We start from the raw sequence: 23919 nt of genomic DNA, 5'->3' as shown, positions 1-23919 counted from the left end.
ACATCACCAAACCAAATAATGCAGTTAAAAAATGGGGTATAGATCTAAACAGAATTCCCAACGGAGGAACATCAAATAGCTGAGAAGCACTTAAAGAAATGGTCAACATCATTAGCCATCAGGGAAATGCAAATCAAAACAACTCTGAGATTCCATCTTACACCCAGCAGATGGCTAAGATCAAAAACTCGAGTGACAGCACATGCTGACGAGGATGTGGAGAAAGGGGGACACTCCTCCGTTGCAGGTGGGAGTACAAACTTATACAGCCACTTTGGAAACCAATGTGGCAGTTTCTCAGAAAACTGGGATTCAATCTACCTCAAGATCCAACTATGCCACTCCTGGGCATATACCCAAAGGATGCTCTGTCCTACCCTAAGGATTCTTGCTTAGCTATGTTCATAGCAGCTTTATTCATAATATCCAGAAAGTGGAAACAACCTAGAAGAATGCATAAGGAAAATGTGGTATATTTACTCAATGGAGTATTATTCAGCTGTTAAAAACAATGGCATCAAGAAATTTGCAGGCAAATGGATGGAACTAGAAAAAAAATCATCCTGAGTGAGGTAACCCAGATCCAGAAAGACAAACATGACATGTACTCACTTATAAGTGGATATTAGCTGTAAAGTAAAAGATAATCATATTATAATCTACAGGCCCAGCGAGGCTAACTAACAAGGAAGACTTAAGGGGAGACATATGGATCTTTCTAGAAAGTGGAATAGAATAGATTTCATGGGTGGACTGGGCATGGGTAGAGTTGAGGACAGGAGGGATCAGGTTGCGGGGGGGGGGGAGATAAAATACTGAGAGAAACTGCTGGAATGGGGGTAGGGGACACATTTCAGGGGCAAGGTAGAAACCTAATGCAATGGTAACTCCACAGAATCTATGAGAGTAGTCCTAGCAAAGACTCCTAGTAATGGGGGCCTCAGAGCCTGAACCGGCCGGCTTCTGTAACACCAAGCCAGCCATGAAACCTTTGGCCTGCAGTTTATCTTGCCTGCAGAGTGGGAGCCTAGTGTAATTGCCATCAGAGAGACCAGAGACTTCATCGAGGAACTGACGGGAGGAGGGGGGGGGCAGATGCAGAGTCCCACAGCCAAACCTTATCTGAACCTTGGGGAGTCCTGTGGTATCGGGCACCACAAGAACATGGCCCACAGAATCTGCTGACTGGGACTCATGGGGGCTTGCAGAGACCAGAAAACCTGCAAGGGTCTGACCTAGGTCCTCTGCATATATGTTATGGCTGAGTAGCTTGCTGTTCTTGTGGGATTCCTAATGGTGGGAGCAGGGGCGCTCTCTCTCTCTCTCTCTCTCTCTCTCTCTCTCTCTCTCTCTCTCTCTCTCTCTCGTTCTTTTGCCTGCTTGTGGGACCTTGCTCCTCCTACTGGCTCGCCTCATCCAGCCTTGATGTGATGGTATGCGCCTGGTTTCCTTGTAGCTTGTTATGCAATGTTTGGTTGGTGTGAGGCCTGCTCTTGTCTAAGGGGAGGAAGAGTGTTGGGGGGGGGGGACCTGGGGGAGAAGGAAGGTGAGGAGAGGAGACTAGGGGTAGGGAGGGAGGAAAGCTGCAGTTGGGATGTAATGTATGGGAAATGATTTTGAAAAAAATTTAAAGTGAGGTCTGACGTTTATTTCCAAGAACAAGAGAGTGTGGAAGAAACTGGGAAGTTGTGAGAACCCAGAGGAAAATAACACCCCCTCCCCCAAAAGGCTCCGGGCTCGAGTGCTGACTCCAGTGTCTCATAGATGTATGAGCAGAAGCGATGGGGTTGGCCTCCATGACCCTCAGTTCTCCTATCTGTGAAGGAGGAGCTGGAGTGACAACTGAGCTGGGCTTGCTGAGCGGATGCAGGGCTGGAGGGATGGGGCACGCTCAGCAGAGGCTCTGGAGCATGGGGCTTAGACCATCGCTACGTGCCCAGCAATGCCCAACATCATGCTAGGATTTGGCACTGAGTGAAGCAGGCAGAGTCCTCAAGGGGGTCAGGGCCCTGTGAAGAAAGCAGGACAAGTAACGAGGCACATAAAACAGGGCTCTGGGGTTCACAGGCAGGAAGAAGAGTGGGATGAGGGGAGAGAAGAGGACATTCTAGACACGTAACAGCAGAAATCGGGGGTGGGGGACGCTGAAGGCACGCAGGGGTGAGTACACAGAGAGCAGGAAGAGCCCACCCCTGTAACAGTCACCACTGTGTGAGACACCTGGCCTTTCCCCCTCTTGGCTGGCCTTCTACTGTCTAAACCATTATGGTAAGTAACCTTTCTTTAGATTTACAAATTTCAGAGCATCCAGTGACTTTTTTTTCTGAGACAGGGTTTCTCTGTGTAGCCTTGGCTGTCCTGGACTCACTTTGTAGACCAGGCTGGCCTCAACCTCACAGCGATCTGCCTGCCTCTGCCTCCCAAGTGCTGGAATTAAAGGCGTGTGCCACCACCACTCTTTGGAGTAAGTCACCATCCAGTGACTTTTGATTTATAAGGCTGTGTGAGATGATGATGGGCAGAATATATTTGTCTAAAGATTTAAGGGAGCTAGCCCCTCCAAAAGAAGGCCAAGGCCCGTTGGTTTATTCTAGCGGAGCGGGGGCGGGGCTGGGGAACGGAGTGGACACAGAAACACACATACTAGGAGACTCCCACCCAAGCAGCGTTTCTCTTTTCTCGCCCTGGAAGAGGTCTTTCGGAAGCAGGTTCCTCCAGATGGGGCTGGGAGAACAGGAAGCCACCCTGTCGTCTCAGCATCAGTCCTAGAATAAACCTGACTTTCTTCTCACCAAATCCTGCCTCCCAGGCATTGGGTTTTGGAAGCACACAAGACTTAAGTTTGTCTACTCCAGCAATGGCCCCATCAGTAAATATGCCCCATCTGCCCCAGAGTGGCTGCTGGGAAAGGCGAGACCTTTGTTTTCCCTTCTGCTAACCACCTCTGGCCACACAATGATGGGAAAAGGAGAGAGTTGGAGCTGATAGTGCAACAGGACTCTGCCTGGGCTCTTTATTTCCAATGGTGAGAAGTGTCTGGGTCGGGGGCCAGATGGGTCTTTCTCCCTGTGGTTGTGGTACCTTGAGTCCAGATCTTAAGTGATCATTGGCACTGGACTGCTCTACCCACAGAGAACCCAGCCCTCTGCCCCTGCCCAGTTCCCATCCAGGGCTGCTGCCTTCTGCCTGGACACTGGTCAACCAGCCTTCAGAGTTCACATCAGACCACTCCACCTTAGCTCCCAAATACTGTCCTCTGCCTGGCTTCCAGGGAGCCCACGCTTCTCGAGTGACATTTATAAAAATATGTATTTGTATCTATGTGTGAGTGTCTATATGCATGTATGTGCACATGTGTGCAGGTTCCTGTAGAGGACAGAAGAGGGTGTCGGATCCCCTGGCACAGAAGTTACAGAGGTTGTGTGTTCCCAGTGTGGGTGCTGGGAACTGAATTCTGGCCTTTTGCAAGAGTAGTAAGTGCTCTTAACCTCTGAGCCATCTCTCCAGCCCATCTTGGGGGTGACTTTTGATGTCTGTTGCACCTCAGCCCTACGGATACTTTCCACTTGACTCCTCAGAACTCTCTGAGGTTCATTGTTTGACTAGAGCTGCTGGGCTGCTGTAGACAGGACAACCCACACGCCTGTGCTCCTGGACTTCCCAGACACTGAGCCTTCACTTAGAATGCTTTGCCTTATCTTGTCCTCTCAGCCCACAGGATGCTCTGCAGAGGACATGGCCCACCGAACGCTTGCCTGGCAAGCTGACCCCCCCCCCCAAGTACAGTCAGGCATCACCTTGGTAACTGCAACTGGGTCTTTGAATCTAAGACCTTCAGCCAATGAGTGCCCTTCTCCAAGAGCCTCAGCAGCCCCTGCCCAATGACAGCATGGAGACACAAGTGTCCTGCAGGTCTTCCTTGTGCAGAGTCCCTGCCAATAAAGATGATCATCTCATGAATGCCCTGGAAGCTAAAAAGCGTGACTTTTGACTTCCCCAGGACCAGACTTCCAGGTTCTGCAAAGGTCTTCCTAGAGGAAAATGTCCCTGAATAAGCATCTGGTGCCTGGTGGAAACATTTCATAGTGCCACAGCCTGGCCGCGTGGACCCTAAGGACTAGCAGCCAATAGCATCCTGTCAAGACACACCTACCCTTGTCATGAGGAGCCTGCTAAGAGACACGGGATGTGCCCTTCCCTCACATTCAGGACCAAATTAACCAGAGGTAGACAGAGTGCTGCTCCAGCCAAAGGCATGGAGTCAGAGGCAGGGCCAGAACTGGCAGGTGTCTCCAAACTCTGCCCTGCCTCTAGCCTCCCTGGCAGAGAAAAAACGTTTTGTGGGTTTTCTTGTTTGGTTGGTTTGGTTTTTTGTTGGTTGATTTGTTTTGTTTTGTTTTTGTTTTGTTTTGTTTTGAGACAGGGTTTCTCTGTGTAGCCTTGGCTGTCCTGGACTCACTTTGTAGACAAGGCTGGCCTCGAACTCACAGGGATCCGCCTGCCTCTGCCTCCCCGAGTGCGAAAGAACATTTTGATCAAGACAGAGTGGTCTTGGTAAGGCAAAACCAGTCCAGATGAAAGTGAGGACGTACTTTCTGCATGAGCACACGCACCTGGGCAGAGTGGCCCTGCAGGAGCTCAACAGGGGCTCTGTGAAATGTGCAGTGACCTCAAGATCAGCAAGGAGCAGAGCACCTGAAAGCAGGTAACTTTCTAACTCTGATTTTCAGCTTCAGTTTCAAAGTGACAAGCAGTGACAGCTGCAACCTAGAGGGTGACAGCCACCCCGGTGGTTCTCAGTGGGGCCAGTGAAGGGTTAGTGACTTGACTGATAACACCTGTGGAAGCCCCTGGTTAGAAACTCCACACACCAAGACACTGGCTGGTCTCTACCACTTCCAGGCTGTGCGGACAGCGACCTGCAGATGGACTCGTCTGTCTTCAAACTTCCCCCCTTTTCATCCTCTGTAACCCCAATAACTCCCATATCACACTGACCCAGTCTCCGATCCCTGGGGATGCTGCAGCCCATCAGTTATTCTGATTAAAGGAACAATTCTGCTTTCTTTTATTTTCTCTATCCAACCCGGGACAGAGGCTTTCCCATTGCCTCCCTCACCCTTCCGCTGCCCTCGCCCCATGCTCCCAGCTGCAGGGGGTGCAGGGAATGCATAAAGCCAGCTCTGGGCCATTTGAGCAGCAACTCTGGGTTGCAAGTCTGGGCATTCACACACACACAAGCTATAGGTTTCACTGTCTGCCATACATCTGTAGGAAGAAACGGCCAGAGTAGCCTCTCTCCTGCAGCCTTCCTCTGGCCTGGGGGACAGGGAGAAGAGTCGGGGATATGGCTAGCATTTCCACATTTCATGCTACCTGTCCTTCATGCGCCCACATTTCCCAATGTTCCTTGTAGCTGAACATGGCTTAGTACTGAGTTATGGCCAACAGCATGGTCCATGTCCAGACTGAGCTGACCACACTCATCTTGTTCTCTTTCCATAGCCAGGGCCTTGATGGAGAAAACTCCAGAGGCCAGAAGAAGTGAATCCACTGTAGAGGAGGAGGCTGAGCCTGTGCTCAACTGAGAAGTCCGCTGCCCACATGCAGAAGCCGTGGATCCAGCTAACTTACTGCCTCTAAGGCAAGGGAAAATGAAGAAAGCCTCCGAGGCTATGGAGGGGTTGGGAGAGTGGACAAATGCCCTCACCCAACACACACATGTGCCCCACCCCCGACCCACACATGTACCACCTGCTGAAATTCTTACACAGCGGACCCTCCCACTACTCAAAAAAGACAAAGAAGAGTAAAAGCATCACAGAACAGTCACAAAGTAATGTTGACAAGGGGCATCGAAATAAATAGGCCTGGGCAGCCTTTTGATGTTTTTCATGATGACAAACATGGTGCAGATGCTGCCAGCAAATCAACAAAACTAACAGGACCTCAATCTATAGCCCAAGTGCATGGATACACGGGTGAATGGGTCGATGGATGGACAAGGGGTGGGTAGACGGGTGAGTGGATGGACTGATAAATGGATGGATGCTTGTGTGCATATGTGCATGAGTGGGTGGCAGATATCATGGATGTGTGGGTAAATAGATGGATAAAGGGTGGGTGGATGAGTAGACAGGTGGATAAATGAATAGCTACATGGGTGGTAGTCGGTAGATACATGAATGGAAAGGGGTGGGTGGGTGAGTGGGACGGACACATGGATGGAGGGTGGGTGGACGGGTGAGTGGGATGGACATATGGATGGAGGGTGGGTGGACGGGTGAGTGGGATGGACACATGGATGGAGGGTGGGTGGACAAGTGAGTGGGATGGACACATGGATGGAGGGTGGGTGGACGGGTGAGTGGGATGGACACATGGATGGAGGGTGGGTGGACAGGTGAGTGGGATGGACACATGGATGGAGGGTGGGTGGATGAGTGGGATGGACACATGGATGGAGGGTGGGTGGGTGAGTGGGATGGACACATGGATGGAGGGTGGGTGGGTGAGTGGGATGGACACATGGATGGAGGGTGGGTGGGTGAGTGGGATGGACACATGGATGGAGGGTGGGTGGACGGGTGAGTGGGATGGACACATGGATGGAGGGTGGGTGGGTGAGTGGGATGGACACATGGATGGAGGGTGGGTGGACAGGTGAGTGGGATGGACACATGGATGGAGGGTGGGTGGGTGAGTGGGAGGGACACATGGATGGAGGGTGGGTGGGTGAGTGGGATGGACACATGGATGGAGGGTGGGTGGACAGGTGAGTGGGATGGACACATGGATGGATGGTGGGTGGGTGAGTGGGATGGACACATGGATGGAGGGTGGGTGGACAGGTGAGTGGGATGGACACATGGATGGAGGGTGGGTGGACAGGTGAGTGGGATGGACACATGGATGGAGGGTGGGTGGGTGAGTGGGATGGACACATGGATGGATGGTGGGTGGACGGGTGAGTGGGATGGACACATGGATGGAGGGTGGGTGGACGGGTGAGTGGGATGGACACATGGATGGATGGTGAGTGGGTGAGTGGGATGGACACATGGATGGAGGGTGGGTGGACGGGTGAGTGGGATGGACACATGGATGGATGGTGAGTGGGTGAGTGGGATGGACACATGGATGGATGGTGGGTGGGTGGGTGAGTGGGATGGACACATGGATGGAGGGTGGGTGGACGGGTGAGTGGGATGGACACATGGATGGAGGGTGGGTGGACAGGTGAGTGGGAGGGACACATGGATGGAGAATGGGTGGACGCGTGAGTGGGATGGACACATGGATGGAGGGTGGGTGGACGGGTGAGTGGGATGGACACATGGATGGAGGGTGGGTGGACAGGTGAGTGGGATGGACACATGGATGGAGGGTGGGTGGACGGGTGAGTGGGATGGACACATGGATGGAGGGTGGGTGGACGGGTGAGTGGGATGGACACATGAATGGAGGGTGGGTGGACGGGTGAGTGGGATGGACACATGAATGGAGGGTGGGTGGACGGGTGAGTGGGATGGACACATGAATGGAGGGTGGGTGGACGGGTGAGTGGGATGGACACATGGATGGAGGGTGGGTGGACAGGTGAGTGGGATGGACACATGGATGGAGGGTGGGTGGACAAGTGAGTGGGATGGACACATGGGCGGAGGGTGGGTGGACGGGTGAGTGGATAATGAGCCAATTCTGGGCATGCTCATGGCCGTATCTGTCTGTGTAGCTGACAGTGTTCTCCATGCTGAAAAGACAGCAATGAACAAACACAAATCTCTCCTCTTTGTTAATTGAAGCCTTTTATTCCAAGTGCCACAGTTAAGATCCCCTACAGCAACCCTGGCAGGCAGGCAGGCACTGTGTCCATCTCCACTGTACAGATAAGTGCTAAGCTGAAGCCCAGCACGAAGCTGAAGAAAGGAGGTGGGAAGCTTTGAACCTAAAAACCCAGCTGCCATAGCATGTGGCTGCCAGAATAGGTTCTGACTTGTACTAAATAGACAAATAATAAATCCACACAGCTGTCCAGTTCTCTCTGCAGCACCTGGCATGGTAACAGCTGGCCGGAGCAGGGTTGCATCTGTCCCTCATGTGTGACACATGTACACTCCAGACCCTCTAGACTGGACCCTGGTCTCACGTCCTGCGAGGCCCTGTGCCCCTTTCCTCATGCCTCATCCCAGCACTCTGACTGTGGCCTGTAGGACTTTAAGATTGTGCCCCTCGGACATTTAGTATGTGAAATGAAGGCGCGACAGGACCCTGCAGTCCTGGGACGAGTGTTCAAAAACAGGGATGGATGGGGACTGCCTGTGGCTAGAGTTCATCCAATCCCTTCTACGGTCCGGACAAGGTACCAGCTGAGGTACCGTGGCCTTTCACAGAAACAGGAGGACACAGTGGTGGGTGAAGAGTGGAGCCAGGTAGGGCTCCCCGGTACTTCCTTCTGTGCACCCACAGAGCAGAGGCCCAGGTGAAAGCATGGGGATGCTGGGTTGGTATGCTTGGCATGGGAAGAGAAAGGGCAGAGCTGAGTCAGCAGCATGGATCAGCTTCTCCCTGCACAATGCTATCCGAATTAGCCTGAGATGGATCAAAGAGCTAAGACCATGAACCTACAAGAGAACCCTGAGAGAACGTGCCATGATGCTGGACTTAGTGAACTTGTCTTGAGAATGACGCCAAGTAAAGAGGCCCCAAGAGGGAATAAACTGACCTTGTCGGAGTTTGTGCACCACAGGATGCTGCCTGCAGTAAGTACCATACATGGGGCAGAGAAAACCTCAGGTCTGACAGCAGGCCAGAGGAAGGCCTGAATACAAAAGACCTCGGCTAGAGCAGCAGCCAAACCATCTCTTCTCAAGAGCAGACAAGGACTCTGACCTGGGTAGTTTTTGTCAACTTGATACAAGCCAGAGCTACCTGGGAAGAGGAGGTTCAGTTGAGGAACTGCCTCTGTCAACTTGGCCTGTGGGGCATTTTCTTGATTCGTGATTGATGGTGGAATGCCCAGGACACTGTGGGCAGTACTACCCTTGGGCCGGTGGTCTAGGATGTGTAAGAAATCAAACTGAGCAAGGCTTGAGGAGCAAGCCAGCAAGCAGCACGCCTCCATGGCCTCTACTTCAGCTCCTGCGTTGAGGTCCTGGCCCCACTTCTCTCCATAGTGGAGTGTGACTTGTAAACCAAATAACCTCTCTCCTCCCCGGGCTGCTTTTGGTCAGGGTATTTACCACAGCAACAAAAACCAAACTACGGCACTCCCAGATGAGCATTCTCCAGACTCTGCAAAGATCCAGTCAGCATCAGCTCAGCCTCGTCATGTTAGGGAAACACAAACTGAGCCCCACAGTCAGATGCTTCCAGGCCAGCAGGGTGGCAGGAGGTAAGGACAGGTCTTGTCCAGGAGGTTAAGGTTGGACACCAGTGGGAATGTAGGACAGTCCAGCCGCTCTGGGAGACAGTGTGTTGAGTCCTCTTACAAACAAACGTTGTCTGACTCAGAAACTGCAATTCTCAGTTATCAACCACAACGTCTAATCAAATTGAGACTCAAACAGATCTCGCTACACCTGTGATCGGTATCCCTCTTTCTGGGTAGAGCGCCAAGAGGTCCCTACCTGTAAATCTGGACTGTGATGCCAATGGGATGACACGGAGGACAAGGTTAAGGGGAGGATCCATTTCATAAAGTACCTGCCGCATAGCCGTGAGGGCCTGCCTGAGTGAGAGCTCCAGCACCCATGTAAAAGCTGGCCGTGGGCAGCTAGGCTAGCGCAGACCGCAAGCTCTCGGTTCAGTGAGAGAACCCATCTCAAAAAATAAGAGGAGGGGTGATTGAGAAAGGTCATGTATGCTGAACTCTGGCCTCCATGTGCACCCTCATGCATATGGCACACACACAAGCACATACACATACATCACACACACACACACACACACACACACACAAAGACACATAATTCTGACACACGCTACACCGTGGTTGACACTTAAGAACTTTTTTATATGAAGAACCAGAGACTGGATGCTTTCTGTCTGCAGGCCAGACAGTCTCAGGCACCACTGGCTCAGCTTTGACGTTGTAGCAACAGCCACAGGCCACATAAAAAGAATAAGCACGGCCATGTCCCAATAAAACTTTATTTACAAAAAAGAAAAAGAGCCCCCTCAGCTTGCCAGCTGCTCCTGTGAGGCTAAGCAAGAGCTCTCTGTGCTGGAGGCAGTGGGAACGTGGCTTCTGAGAGCTGAGCAGCAGCATTCTCAGCCCGGAGGCTTTGATTTACGATGCCCTGTCAAGCTCTCTGCGCATGGTTCCCACGTCTCTGAATTGTGCTATTTTCTTCAATTTTGAAAAGGTTTAAACAGATAAATAACAGCTCAGCAAAATGTATTCTATCCATACTGTATCAAAACATTTTTAAAAGCTGGCTTCAAAGGAGAGAGCTGGAGGGTTGGTACAGTCCATGGCGGTTTACTGTATATTTCAGAGTATCCAGAAGTAACTGCTGGAGGAGCTGAGAGTGCTAATTACCCAATTTGATAATTACACATTACAGCCACACATCAAAGTCTGATACCCCGTAAATAAGTACAAATATTGTGTCAATTTTTAAAGCACATTATTTGCCAATCAAAAGAAATGAATTACTGGGCTGATGAGGTTGATCAGTGGATAAAGTGCCTGCTGCACAAACATAAAGGCCTGAGTGTGACTCCAGAACCCCTGTAAAAAGCCTGGCTTGGTGGCACACAGCAGTAACCCCAGTGGGGACAAGAGGTCCTTGTAGTTCATTGGTCAGCTAGTCTATTGAATCCAAGAACCCAGGTTCAGTGATGCCATCTCCAAAAGAAAAAAGAAAAAGAAAAGAAAAACTTAAAAAACAGTGCGCACACACATGTGTACATGCACACATATACTTGCCACACATATATACACCAGAACACACATGAACATGCACATATACACACAAGATAGGGGGAGAGGGAGAGGGAGGGAGGGAGGGAGGGAGGGAGAGAGAGAGGGGAAGGAAGGAGGGAGAGACAAACCCTGATAACTCTTAGAAGTGAAAGCGACCATAGGGGCCACAGTTTTACAGAGGCAGGCACTGTGTGCTGTCTAGTTTGGGAGCAACTGAGGAAGAAGTGGTGCTCAGTGACAAAGATGCTCTAAGCTGGGTGGCAGTGGGCACACAGCCCTGAAATTATTGCTTGAGTGGACACTTTCCATGGGCAGATTGCCTGGGAGGGCAACAGAACTTCAGTAAAACTACCATCAAAGTGACTTAAAGCAGGCTGGGGATGCAACTGCACATCAGAGCGTCAGATTGGCAAGCTCAAGGCTCCCCTCTCCCCAGCACCACAGACCTCAGGACCTAATGAAAGGACTGGACAGCCTCCACTAGAGTCCTCAGACAGGGAGAGACAAGCACCAGAGGCTACCAAGCAGAAGCACGCCTCCACTGTGTCCCGTCAGCCTCCCCAGGCCAGCCAGGGCCAGGGCAGCGCAGGACAGGGAACCATAGGGCCTTGTTGGCATCCGTCCAACTGGCCCTGGGCCACCAGGTTAGGTGGACTCTGGCCCCCAAGAACATCCCCTTGGAGGCTGTCCGGAGTTCGAGGTTCCAGAAACTGCCGGTGCGGGTGTCTCCCTGGTCCCACAAGGCCACGAAGCCTGCTGGGTATCCATGCCACAGTCAAGCATTGCGATGCCTCTGGGGAGCCCAGCAGATGGCTGCCGATGACGAGACTGTGGGAGGCAGCAGATGGGATGCCACAGGAGCAGAGGGTGCTTTGGATTCCCTCGGCTGCTCCAACACGTGGACCCTGACAGCTGTCTGCTTCAAGGCGGCGTGCCTCCCGGGCTGTGAGAACACACAAGGAGCAGCCCAAAGAATGTCCAGAGCCCTAGAAGCAGAAGAAGGCCCAGAACTGGAGGTGGGAAGGCATTTCCAGTGGGACAGACCCAGCAGGAGGCCAATAGGCTGTGTTACTGTGCTGTGTGACACCAGGCTCCCTGCTCAACGTCTCTGAGTCAGCTGTCTTACAGCTCTGACATAAACCAAAAGGGAATGGTTGCCACACCAGAGAGCTGTGGAGGAAAATGAAATGAAGGGTGTGAAAGTGCCTGGGGTAGATGGAATCTGGGGTGCCCCTCTCAGTGGGGTAGCTGAATGGTAGTTGAGTAGACATAAACACAAACTGGGGTCCTTTCCAAGTTAGCTTGTGGCTGGCCAGGAGGGGCTGAGGAGCTGGGGAACAGAACAAGATATCCAACCAGAATTTTTTTGTCAATTTATTCTTGCATGGATCAGCTCACTTGGGTCTCAGACGCTCACAAACTGCTTGCTGAGCTCCTCATGTTACAGAGAGGACACTAAGCTATAAGACATGGGTAGCACAGCCGATGTCCTGTAGACACTGAGACAGAGGCAGAGTGAGAATCCAGAGGCTGTGGTCCTCCACACCGCCCTTAGTGACTGTACGATTAAACCCTAGCTCTGACACTGCGTGGCCCAGAACAGTGACGCTCTAAGCCTCAATTTCCCCACCGGAAAAACAAGAAAAATCAGAACGCCTCTGTGGGCTACGATGAGGCTTCACTAGAATCACACACCTGCAGGGGACTGGTAGGCCGACCAGAGCTGAGGGACAGGGCTGCAAAGAGGACCCCGTTTCTTAGAGACTGTATGCAGGAGGCAGACTTATTACGTGAAGCAGGTGGCAGCATAGAACCGCATCAAGGGTCTCAGCAACTCACCTGGGACACACACACACACACACACACACACACACACACACACCCCGGAGCCCAGATCCCTAGATCCACTTTCTGCCCCATGGGACAGATTCCTAGAGGAGTCAACTGAAAAGGGGACAGGTTTACCGCAGCTTACAGCTTCAGAGGTGTCACGTGACCTTTTCATCAGCGAACCTCTGTTCCCTCCAGATAGAATACCGACAACAGACTAAAGAGAGTCTCCCACCCAAGTCCAGATTGGTGACCCGGTGAGGTTGCTGGGGTCACTCAGGGAGCTGAGCAGCTCACAGAAGCTCTGCCCGTACAGATGCTGCATTTCAGCTGTTCCTGTTTGCACAGACTGCAGGGGAGGTCCTGAGAGCTTTGTCTGTCCTTTTGAGACATTTCCTGGGGCTTGGGAGTTTTGCTTCCTGAGCCTGAAAGCTTTTCCACATGGAGGAAATGGCTCTGGGTGGCTTCAGCTAAGCTCTCTTGGCCACGTGTTTTGGATCTGTAATCAGTGGGAAAATAGTAATCCTTCCTGGTGAGCAGAAAGCTGGGAAAGGGAAAAGGTCCTCAGGTCCTGATGTCTCTTTCTGAGGCACATCCCCAGCAACCTAACTTGCCCTCATCAGCCCTGTCTCAAAGCTTCTTCTGTCTCTGCAAGGTGCCCTAGGCTATAGGACAAGCCTTTAGCATGTGGCCTTTGCGGGCATTTAAGATCTCACCCTGGCCAGGCCGTGGTGGTACACGCCTTTAATCCCAGCACTTGGGAGGCAGAGGCAGGCAGATCGCTGTGAGTTCGAGCCTGGTCAGCCTGGTCTACGGAGTGAGTTCTAAGACAGCCTGGGCTACACAGAGAGACCTTGTCTCAAAAAAACAACAACAAAAAAATCCCACCCTGGCACCTTCCTACCCTGGCGGGCTGGGAACAGGAATTGGTTCCTTTCTTGGAGCAGTAGGCAGAGCAAGAAGAAACTAAAACATGACACAGGAAGAGGCAGAAGGCTGGGGAGTCACAGAGCCCCTGCACCTCCACCCCTCGCCCCCACCCCTACCCCCACCCCAGCAGTCCCTCCTGGCACACATTCACTTGGCCCTTCTGTTTGCCCAGGATAGCTCCCCTTGGAGCAGGAGACATGCTGGTGACACAGAGAACAACACAGCCCCTGCCCATGCTACTTTAAATAAGATGTCCCTGCCTCTCTTAGCCTCAGTTTTCCCAAGCATAGCCTGGTACAGAGAGAGCTTTAACCTCTCTGAGTTGTAGGGGTCAGGTGGGTCGGGCATTTACTGAATCAGAAGGGTGGAGTGTGTGTGTGTGTGTGTGTGTGTGTGTGTGTGTGTGTGTGTGTGTGTGTGTGCGCGCGCGCGCGCGTGCGTGCACGCGCACACAGGGGCATTTGGTCTGGTAGTGGCCAGAGGACAAGTGTGGGTTCAGGCACCATCCACCTTTCTTTGTTTTGTTTTGGTTTGTTTTTACAGGGGTCCTTTAATGTCCCAGAACTTGCCAAACAGGTTAAGTCAGTCTGCCCAGTGAAACCCAGGGATCTTCTGTCTCTGGCCTCAGCACTGGGGTTCAAGTTCCTGCTACCCACACCTAGTGCTTTCCACTTAAGTTCTGGGGCTCAGTCTCAGACCCTCATGTCTGCAGTCATCTCCTCAGCGCTATAAGCTTTTAATATTGTTACTGTCAGCCATTGAAAAGTGTCCTAAGAGAAACAAACTGGCATCCTAAAGCCGGGGAGGAGCTAAAACAACTTCACTTTAACCAAAGTAACCCCCAGAGAGACAGCAAGCAGAGTGTCCTCGAGAGAGGATGGCAGGGGAGTCACACGAGGGACCCTCTGTGGGAGGGTGGGTAGCGGGTGGGGGGAACTGCTGGCAGAAGCTTTCACACCTTAAGCTGGCCCTGGTTTTGTGTCTCAACCAGGTCCTTGGTTCTTGGTCCTTGGTCATGTGCTTTCCTGTAACCTCACAGAGAGCCCATTTAACACTGGCGTGTTTCCGTTAGTAAGTTACATGGGGGGCACCACGGTCTGCCCTCTGTGCTCACAAGTCTGTGCCCAGGTTCCACTGCACAAGGGAAGTACTTGAAAAGCACCTGTGCCAGGCACAGTGGTGCACCCCCGTCATCTGACCAGTCAGTGGCCGAGGTAGCAGGATCCCGAGTTTGAGGCTAGCCTTAGCTATGTAGTGAGATTCTGCCTCAAAAAAAGAAAAGTGATCCATACCGAACACAGATTGGCTTTTGACTTATTACTGTCTGAATGAGGCTGGCTAGCATATTTCTCTATCATTTGTTTGCATCTCACTCGCATTGTGACTGGTAGTATAGAAAAGCGCATATAGTATTAGACACAAGTATTGTAGCATTTATATAAGAGATGTGACCTGTGTAGATCTGGGAAAGAAATGAGGCCATTGGGGGCGTGGCCTCGAGGGGGCTTTGGGAGCTTGGTCCATCCTTCCCTCTTTGTGTGCTCTGCCACAGGAGCTCTGACAGAAGAGTTGCCTTACACAGGCCCAAAATGGCAGGGCCAAGGATCAGGGGACAGAGGTTTGCACGCTATGAGTTGATAAAAATCCTGCCTCTTTGTAAGCGTATCAAGTATTTGTTACAGTGAACTAACACACGCGATAAGATCTCCTTACAAATGTCAGGCTGCCCCAGGCAGGGTGGCTCATCAGTGAGCTGTGGGTAGATGTGCAATGTTGCCTTGCTGAAGCTCTGGACCCTGTCCCCCCTACACACACAAACATGCAGGATGCGCACTTCCTAATCCTGTGCCAAGCTGGTGGACCCCCAGAGCCGCACAGCAATTTCTCAGCAGAGTGTGCTGAGCCCACAGAGCCACTTAGAAATTTAAATCACCGCTGTTTACGCTCAACAGGCTTCTTCTCAGCACAGAGAAAGTATTTCCAATTATAGAACATGAAAGCCGGTCACTGGTCAGGGTTAATACGACGTTGTGCAAGAGAGTAAGCAGGCAAAGCTACCCAGATCCCTAATTACCTGGAAAGGTAATCCTGCCTTATTGGAATTGGAGCAGCTAAAGTAATCATTAGATGTTGTGATCTGGGAGGCGCCCTCTCCCAGGCTGGGGAGGGGGGAATGGGGGGCTTCCTGTGAGCCCGTAATTAGAGATGTTGAACTCTGGGAAAGAAAGGCAGGATCAAAGCCAGGAGGGTGGGGGTGGGGTGGGGGGCCCTGAGGCTCAGCAGCTGGAAGGGAAGGATGGCCAAGAAGCAAACCCGCAGAGACACTGTTCCAAAGTCCTCAGCAATAGGAGGTGAGACAGCGTTGGGCAGAGACTGATGTGTGACCTTGACAGAGCACTTGCGCCTGCCTCCCTGGGTCCCCCTTTCCTTCCATTGTTCGGCAGCGTCTCCTGAGAACCTGCTGCTGTCCCCACACTGACAACACAGCCTGCATTTTCACTGGCCATTCATCCCACAGAGCTATTCCTCCCGCTGCCCTGAGGCCAGACAAGAAACGGCTTCCTCTAGAGCCTTCCCGCATCAGCCACCCCACCTACCCTCCTAAAGGTCTCTGTCCATTTGTCCCTCTAGAGCAGTGGCTCTCAACCTTCCTAATGCTATGGCGAACCCCCATCCCCCCATAAAATTATTTTGTTGCTTCTTCATAACTGTACTTTTGCTACTATTGTGACTCATTATGTAAATATCCAATATGCAGATGGTCTTAGGCCACCCCTGTGAAAAGGTTCTTTGACACCCCCTCCCCACCCCCCCACCCCCTCCCATCCCCCGCCAAAGGAGTCACAAGCCCACAGGTTGAAAACCACTGCTCTAGAAGGTGAGCTGCTAGAAAAAGGCCTGGGGGATTCCTCTCACTTCCCAGCCCCTGCCAGAGGGACAATTGCAGGACCAGGTTGGTGACATAAGACAGGACAGCTCTAGAGCAAGGCGATAATGTGCCTGCCTGGGGAGTGGAGGTCGGGAGGTGTAAAAAGGCGCTAGGTTAGCCGACCATGCTCTGGGTCTGGTTTAGAAAGGATGTTACTGTGGATCCCTGGCTGGCTTGGAACTCACGACAGTGCGCAGGTTGCAGTGCTGAGGACCATGCTGGTCAGTGATGATGCCAAGGTAGCGCCCCTGTGGAGTCAGCTCCACCCTCTCCCCTGTATCTCCGCACGCTCCATTTCTACGACATAATCAATAAAGTGCACTAAATTAAGTGAGCAGAAGAAGCCGTGATTCAGGGCAGAGCAGCTGAGAAACAAGGAGTGCGGCTGAGAACCGACTCAGCCAAAGCCTGGATCAGCTCAGAGCTGTTTCACAGCCCTGAGACATGAAACCAGCTAGTTATGACATTGTTTCACACTGGTTTCTACCTGGTGCCCTTCAAAGATCCTGACTCACTGGCCACCTCAAGTGCAGACAGGTTAAAGCTGCTCAGCCGCGCAGGCTGGAGCAGGCACAGACTACTAAACTGAACTAACGATCTCTCTCCTGGCATTTATGCCCAAGGCCCCTTCCCTCTTTCCTTTCTTCATTCAACAAACCTTTACTAAGCTCTTGCTGTGTGCCAATGCCTTTTGGCACTCTAGAGCGATCGAGGACCAGACGTTCTGCTCACCCTCAGGGAGCGTCAGCCTGGTAAAGGAGATGGCTCCGGGTCAGTGTGACTGGTGCTGACGGGACATATCACTACAGACAGGCATCTTGAGGAAGTTCAGAGATGCCTTTTCAAAATGGGTCACGTCTATGAAGGGTTGGAGTGTGAACAGCAGGCATAGAGGCAAGGGGAGATGCTGGAGAGTTAGGGAAATAGATGCCAGTGGGGGGGGGAGGGGCTGGAGCCAAAGAGCCAGGTTTTCAGGGCTGCCAGCTGGACTCTGCTTGGGCATTCTTAATGTGTCAGGCTTCTGCCTCACATCCCATGTGAGCACTTGTCAGATGTCTGTGCTCAACATTGCCTTCTAGAGTATTCTGTGGGTGCAGAACGAATCCTAAGCAGTGCAGCCTGGAACACAGGCAGCTGAGGTCACTATGAAATCCTGGAGAGGCTAAGGTACAAGGTCCTCTAGGGACAAGAGGTGCGGCTCTTGTCATACAGTTGGACCTGGAAAGTGGGAAGCTGCACGTGGCTGTCTCTCAGGCCAGGGAGATGAGCAGGCTTCCTGCAGAGGGCCAGCTGTGTGTACAGATATGGGGACTCCCCAGGGAGGTGGCCAATAGCAACTAGAGGCAGCAGATTCTAGAACACAGGTGAGGTAGCAGGGCCCAGGAAGCCACCACCCATGGCTCACACCTTGCTCTTAAATAAGAAGCATACTTATCATCCCCCCCCCCCCCCCCGCATTCAGGAGGCTGAAGCACAAGGGTCATAAGTTCAAGGCCAGCCAGGACTACTTAGTGAGCCTTGTCTAAAAAAATATAACAAATAAACAAAGAAGGTAAAACTTTATATATTTAGCCTGGGCAATGGTGAAGAATGAATGCCTTTAATTCCAGCACTTGGGAGGCAGAGGCAGGTGAATCTCTGAGTGTGAGGCCAGCCCAGTCTACAGAGTGAGTGTCAGAATAGTCAGGGCTACACAGAGAAACACTGTCTTGAAAGACCAAAGATGGAGGAGGAGGAGGAGGAGGAAGGAAGGAAGGAAGGAAGGAAGGAAGGAAGGAAGGAAAAGAAGAGAGAAGGGAGGGACTGTGGGTCCCTGTTAACCCCACCTTGATGACTGCTGAAGGCATCACATGGCTTTTCCTGGTTCTCAACATAGAGGGCCCCCCAATGTTTTATAGTAAAGTAGATTTTTCATTCTTACTTGAGAGCCCACTGCCATGTGAGTAGCTGTTTGCCTTGCTCCTTCCCCGGGGACTGGGGACAGTTATTTGACGCCAGTCCCCCTGCGCCTCCTGTGTCTGCCCAGGCTGCCCTGTACAGGAAAGAGCTCCAGACACATCTGTCAGAAAAGTTTGTGTGAATGCAAAGGACAGGCAAGAGGTGGCACTGCTGTGTTGTGAGGGACTACACAGCTGTCCCCACCAAACCATCAGGTCGTCTCAGGGGGAGCCAAGGCCCCGACTAACCAGGGAAGGCGTGAACAAACAAACGAACAAGTCTCACACACTCACAACCTAGTCAAAGTCCTGATGGCAGCATCAGCCACCACCTCTTATACCTGTGGCCACACCCAAGCGGGAGGGACTCTGTCGTCATTCAGCAAGTTGCCATCCTGCCACATTCCAGCCTCCATGCGGGCGCGGCATACTTTTCCTTCCACTACTGTTAGACCTGCCCTGAATCTTGCTGTGACCAATGGGAAGTCACTGGGCCTCATGCATGCTCATGTATTGAGCCTCCCTTCCCTATGTTTCTGGCATTGCTGTCAGAGGAGCCTCCACCTGGCTCCAGAATGCATCTATGAGCAGCAGGCTTAAGACCAGTCTACATCCTCAGAACCAAGTGAGCCTTTATCACAGAAAAACCCCTAGACACATGAGCAACTGAGTGGCAGGCTGGCTTGTTACCCAGCATTGCTATGAATATTGCTGACTGCTACACTGGCTTTCAAAATTATTTAGCCGCTCAGAGTGATTGATATTCAGGACACTTTTGTCCCTATGAATAGTAACTGAGGTGCTGAGACAGAGGGAAACTGCGGGGGTTGGGGTTGGGGGAAGAAGGAAGGAAATTCCTGTCTGTTTTCAGAAAGTTTGTAGTGTATAGGGGGTGGAAAGTGCTGGTGGCCAGCCAGCCCAGGCATCTTCAGTCAGCTTCATCCATGGTGTGCCCTGCCTCACAGACCTCTGTCAAAGAGCAGGTCACACACCAGTGCCAGTGTGGGCAGCACTGCTGGTTCAGTCAGTCACAAAAAGATCAGAGGGAGTCTGCTAGCCTCAGAGGGAGAGAGATGCATGCAGCCGCCAAGGTTTAGCTGTGATGGCGGACACTCCAAGTGTAAAAGCAACTCATCCAGCTGCTTAAATGGCACCTCCCTATGATAGAATATTCCACAACTATTCACAGAAGGAAGACAGAACTTGGATTCTGCTCAGGGATAGAAACTGTGCCTAACCATGTGCTAGCTCTTGGTTCACCCATCGCACAGAAGGCAAAAGAGGAGGAGGGGAGTGTGAGAGAGGAGGTTGTGGGTACTGATAAGGAAAGGAACTCATGATTCCATATGTGTGAAATGTACGGACATCTACATCCATGAGTATGCATGAGCACACCTTTGCAAGCACTGATAAAGCAACGCAGTCCTAGTGTGCATCAAAGGGGAGCTATGAGAGTCTTCTTTTTTATTTTTAATTTTAATTTTATTAATTTATTCAGATTACAACTCAATTGTTATCCCATCACTTGTATCCTCCCATTCTTCCCTCCCTCCCGCTTTCACCCTATTCCCCTCCCCAAGGTCTATAACTGAGAGGACCTCCTCCCCCATTATATGGTCATAGGCTATCAAGTCTCATCTTGGTAGCCTGCTTATTCTTTCTTTGAGTACCCCCAGGCCTCCCCACCAAGGGGAGGTGGTCAAATATGGAGCACCAGAGTTCATGTGACAGTCAGTCCCTGCTCTCCACATAAAAGCCTATAGAGTCTTCTGTCTGTCTCTAGCATATGCACTTAGATGTTCCTAAAATGTTCCTTAATGTGTCGAGTTGTGACAGAATCCTAGAAGAACAGTGTTCCAGCCAACAGCACATGCAAAATCCCTGAGGCGCATCAGCTTGGCTGACCCAAGAAACTGCAAGTATTAGGGAGCTGAAGTGTGGTTTAAAAAAAAGGGGGGGGGGAGTGGTAGAAGATGACATCCTGGGTAGAGGGTCAGGTCACATATAGCCTATAAAGCCACAGCAACAGCACTGAATTTACCCCGAGTAAGATGTGGCCCACAGGAAAGTTAAACAGAGGGATCCTGCAGTGTGATTTTTTTTTTAAAAGAGTATTCTAAGTTAGGTGTGAGCCCAGTTCAGGAGGATCATGAGTTTGAGGTTGGCGTGGAGTACAGCAAGATGATACACTATACAACACACACACACACACACACACACACACACACACACACACACACACACACACACACACACTGGAAAGATGGCTCAACAGTTAAGAGTACTGACTGCTCTTCCAGAGGACTCAGATTCGGTTCCCAGCACCCATATGGAAGTTCATAATTGTCTATAACACCAGTCCCAAGGGATCCCATGCCCTCTTCTGTCCTCGTCAGACACCAGGCACACATATGTGTACAGACATACATGCGTGCAAAACACTCACACACATAAAATAAATAAGTCAAAACATTTTTTAAAAATCGTTCTAATTTAAGGGTGTGGCTCACTGGTGAGTACCTGCCCCACGTGTGTGAGGCCTTGGGTCCACCTCACCATAACTGAGTAAATAAGTGGCCACCAAGAGGCTCAACAGCCAATAATTTGTCACAGAAGCATAAAAATGTCTAGAACAGAGATGAAGGCAAGGAGAGAAGTGCAGTCCTGAACTCACAGAGCCCCAGGCTCCCCACAACCCTTGGATCCATCTTGTCAGCAGAGGAGCCAGATATCTGAGAATTAGATTCTGTAGAGACAGGAAGATCAGGAGTTAAAAGTCAGCCTGGCCTACATGAGACTCTGTCTCGAGAAACAAACCACAAGCCAGCAGGATGGCTCGTGGGTAAGAGCACGTGCCACCAACCCTGATGACCTGAGATCAACCCCTGTGACACACATGGTAGAAGGAAAGAACTAAGTCCCACAAATTTCCCTCTGACCTCCAGACGTGTGCAGCGGTGTGCATACGTACAGTAAGCAAATGCAAGCATTTATTAAAAGAAAAGAACCAAGGAAAGAGCTAGAGTCTAATCTTACACACACACACACACACACACACACACACACACACACACACACATGTGCACACTGTGAGGAGGGGCTGTTCTGTTACCTTAGCAGACCAGAAGGACCCTAGGAAGGAGGCAGCTGACGTAGCCACCAGGGTCCAGAAGAAAACTATGCTCAGAGTGAGCATTCACCAGGGCAGAGATGCTCAGTGCAGACCCCACCCCCGGAAGTGGGATGGCTCAGAAAAAAAAATCATTCTCTGTGCCTTGGGCTCCTGTTTGAAGTGGAGAACCAAGTGCGGAGAAAATACGGGGAGCAGGTGGCCTGACCCACAAGCACCGGGGGTCCCGCAGAGGGCCAGCTAAGACAGCCACGCAACTGCCACAAACCAACCCTGCCACAAAGACGAAAAACCAGAGTCTTTAAGAGACAGCGGGGACAGAAAAGCCTCCATCACTAGGCAACAAAGCCCATCAAACAGCTCATAAACATTTTGGTATATTCCATGAGATGGTCCTCTGCATGGCCACCAAGCCCTAAAAGTCAAACAGCACCACCCATAAAACAGATAATGTTCGCTCTTGGGGGACCTCAGTCCCCACAAAGAAAGCAAGAGAGGCTTGAGCGCCCCTGGAGGAGCAGGGCCAATGGGCCCACACTGTACAGACACACAGACATACCGAGGCAGGCGCATAACCCAGGCACACATGGGCACCCTGGTGCCTACATACACACACTGCGTGTGTTCACAGAACTCGCCCACCATGCTAAGGAAGGCATGCATGTAGAGTCCTGCTCAGGCAAGCCCACACTGGACTCTAGGTCCCATCTCAAACGCCCAGCTCTGCCTACCCTTTGACCTGAAAGTTTGGTGATGTAATCCCTCTGGGATGTTTCCTCATCAGCGGCAGTGAGAGGGACAGACCCTTCATCTTGATGTTGATAGAGGCTTTTGCTGACGAAACTGGTCATCGACAATTAGTGACCAAGCCCCTAGCGGCCACCACTCCCCTACCTTTCTGGAAAAATGCTGGCTCACCACGGTGATGCCTAGTGATCTCTAGTTGAAGCCAGGTTCTTGTGGCTCAACCAAGGGCCCCAGGATTGGACCTGTGCTCAGAAAGAACATGGCTTCAGGGAATCCTAGGAGGCAGTCCCTGCAGATGGACATTCTCTCCGCTGAGGGAAGTGGCTCCTTCCTGCCAACTCAGAGGCACCGAGTCTCTTGTCCCTTGTCCCTTAGTCTCCCCCGAGCTTCTCGCTGGAGCTTTCCAAAAAAAATGGCAGGTCTGTGGGGTAGAACAATCACCCAGACAAATCCCCCCTTCTTCACTGGCCTCCCCCACTTCATCGCACTCAGAGGCAGACAGTGCTGTGTGACAAAACACCCAGCTTCTGGAAGCCTTATGGCTGCGGGAGAGACACTCCAGGCTCTGACAAGGCACCAGGTCAGGGCAGGTCCCCAGAGAGAGCAGAGATAACTACCTACCTTTCTCCGAAGCCGGGGCCAGGTCAATGAAGCTGCGGCATTTCTCACCTTGGGAAAGAGAGGAAGCGTTTCAGAATAGGAAGGCACAGCTTCACAGTCTGTCTGTCCAAGGGTCCCAGAAAGAGCACTGCCCCCACCCCACCCCACAAGGCAGCTCCCTTAACCACGATTCCAAGCACCCTTGTTGTGAGCCACGGGCTTGGGTGGGAACCACCAGTTCCCCATCCCTGGCCAAGCCATAGGCCTGAGCTCCTCTGCCTTCTGTCCTGTATCTGCCTCCTTCTGGCCCCCGCTCTGACCAGGCTGTGCCTCCTGTTCTCCAAGACTCGTTCAGTTCTCTCTGATCCCTTCTGTATGCTGATCACATGAAGCATATGTGTGTACAAGTGTGTGCTCGGGTATACACACACATACACACACACACACACACACACACACACACACACACACACACATACTTTTTTTTATATAACATCTCATAGAAAAGAGTCAAAATTCCTGCTGTGGACCAAGGGAGGCTTCCAGTGGCTTATCTGGGCTCCTCTCCACACCTTTCCTGCCTTTTGTCCATTTGGAGCCACCATAGTTCTCAAAGTTTCCTGAAGCCCTTCTGGCTCCTGAGCTTCCTGGCAGCCACATGACAACAACAGTGGTGGGAGACGGGGTTAAGGCAGGGCCTGATCACAGGGGAGTCTGAAAGTCCTTCCAAGGTTTTGTCTCTACTCTGATACATGTCACTCCTGCCCGAGATGCATCCGGCCACACACAGGTAGGTGGACACCATGATGCCTGTTTCTAGTCTAAGCTTTTTCACTGAGAGGCAGGAGCCTCCCCTCCCTTTACAGATGAACAACACAATGCTCTG

The 23919-nt window shown here is 51.7% G+C and overlaps 1 protein-coding gene across 1 annotated transcript in view; it reads right to left on the bottom strand.

Moving 5' to 3' along the window:
- The window catches only part of GSG1L (GSG1 like), a 198152-nt gene that overhangs the window by 115454 nt on the left and 58779 nt on the right, over nucleotides 1-23919 (bottom strand). Inside the window, exon 2 of the mRNA XM_084800958.1 lies at nucleotides 23055-23102. Within this exon, the coding sequence (XP_084657084.1) occupies nucleotides 23055-23102 (48 nt within the window). The remainder of the gene's footprint in view (nucleotides 1-23054; nucleotides 23103-23919) is intronic.

This window comes from Acomys minous (assembly GCF_964271855.1).
Source record: "Acomys minous genome assembly, chromosome: 2".
Classification (NCBI taxonomy): Eukaryota; Metazoa; Chordata; class Mammalia; order Rodentia; family Muridae; genus Acomys; species Acomys minous.
The sequence above is the reverse complement of the archived record's forward strand: the minus strand, read 5'-3'. Positions and strand labels throughout refer to the sequence as shown.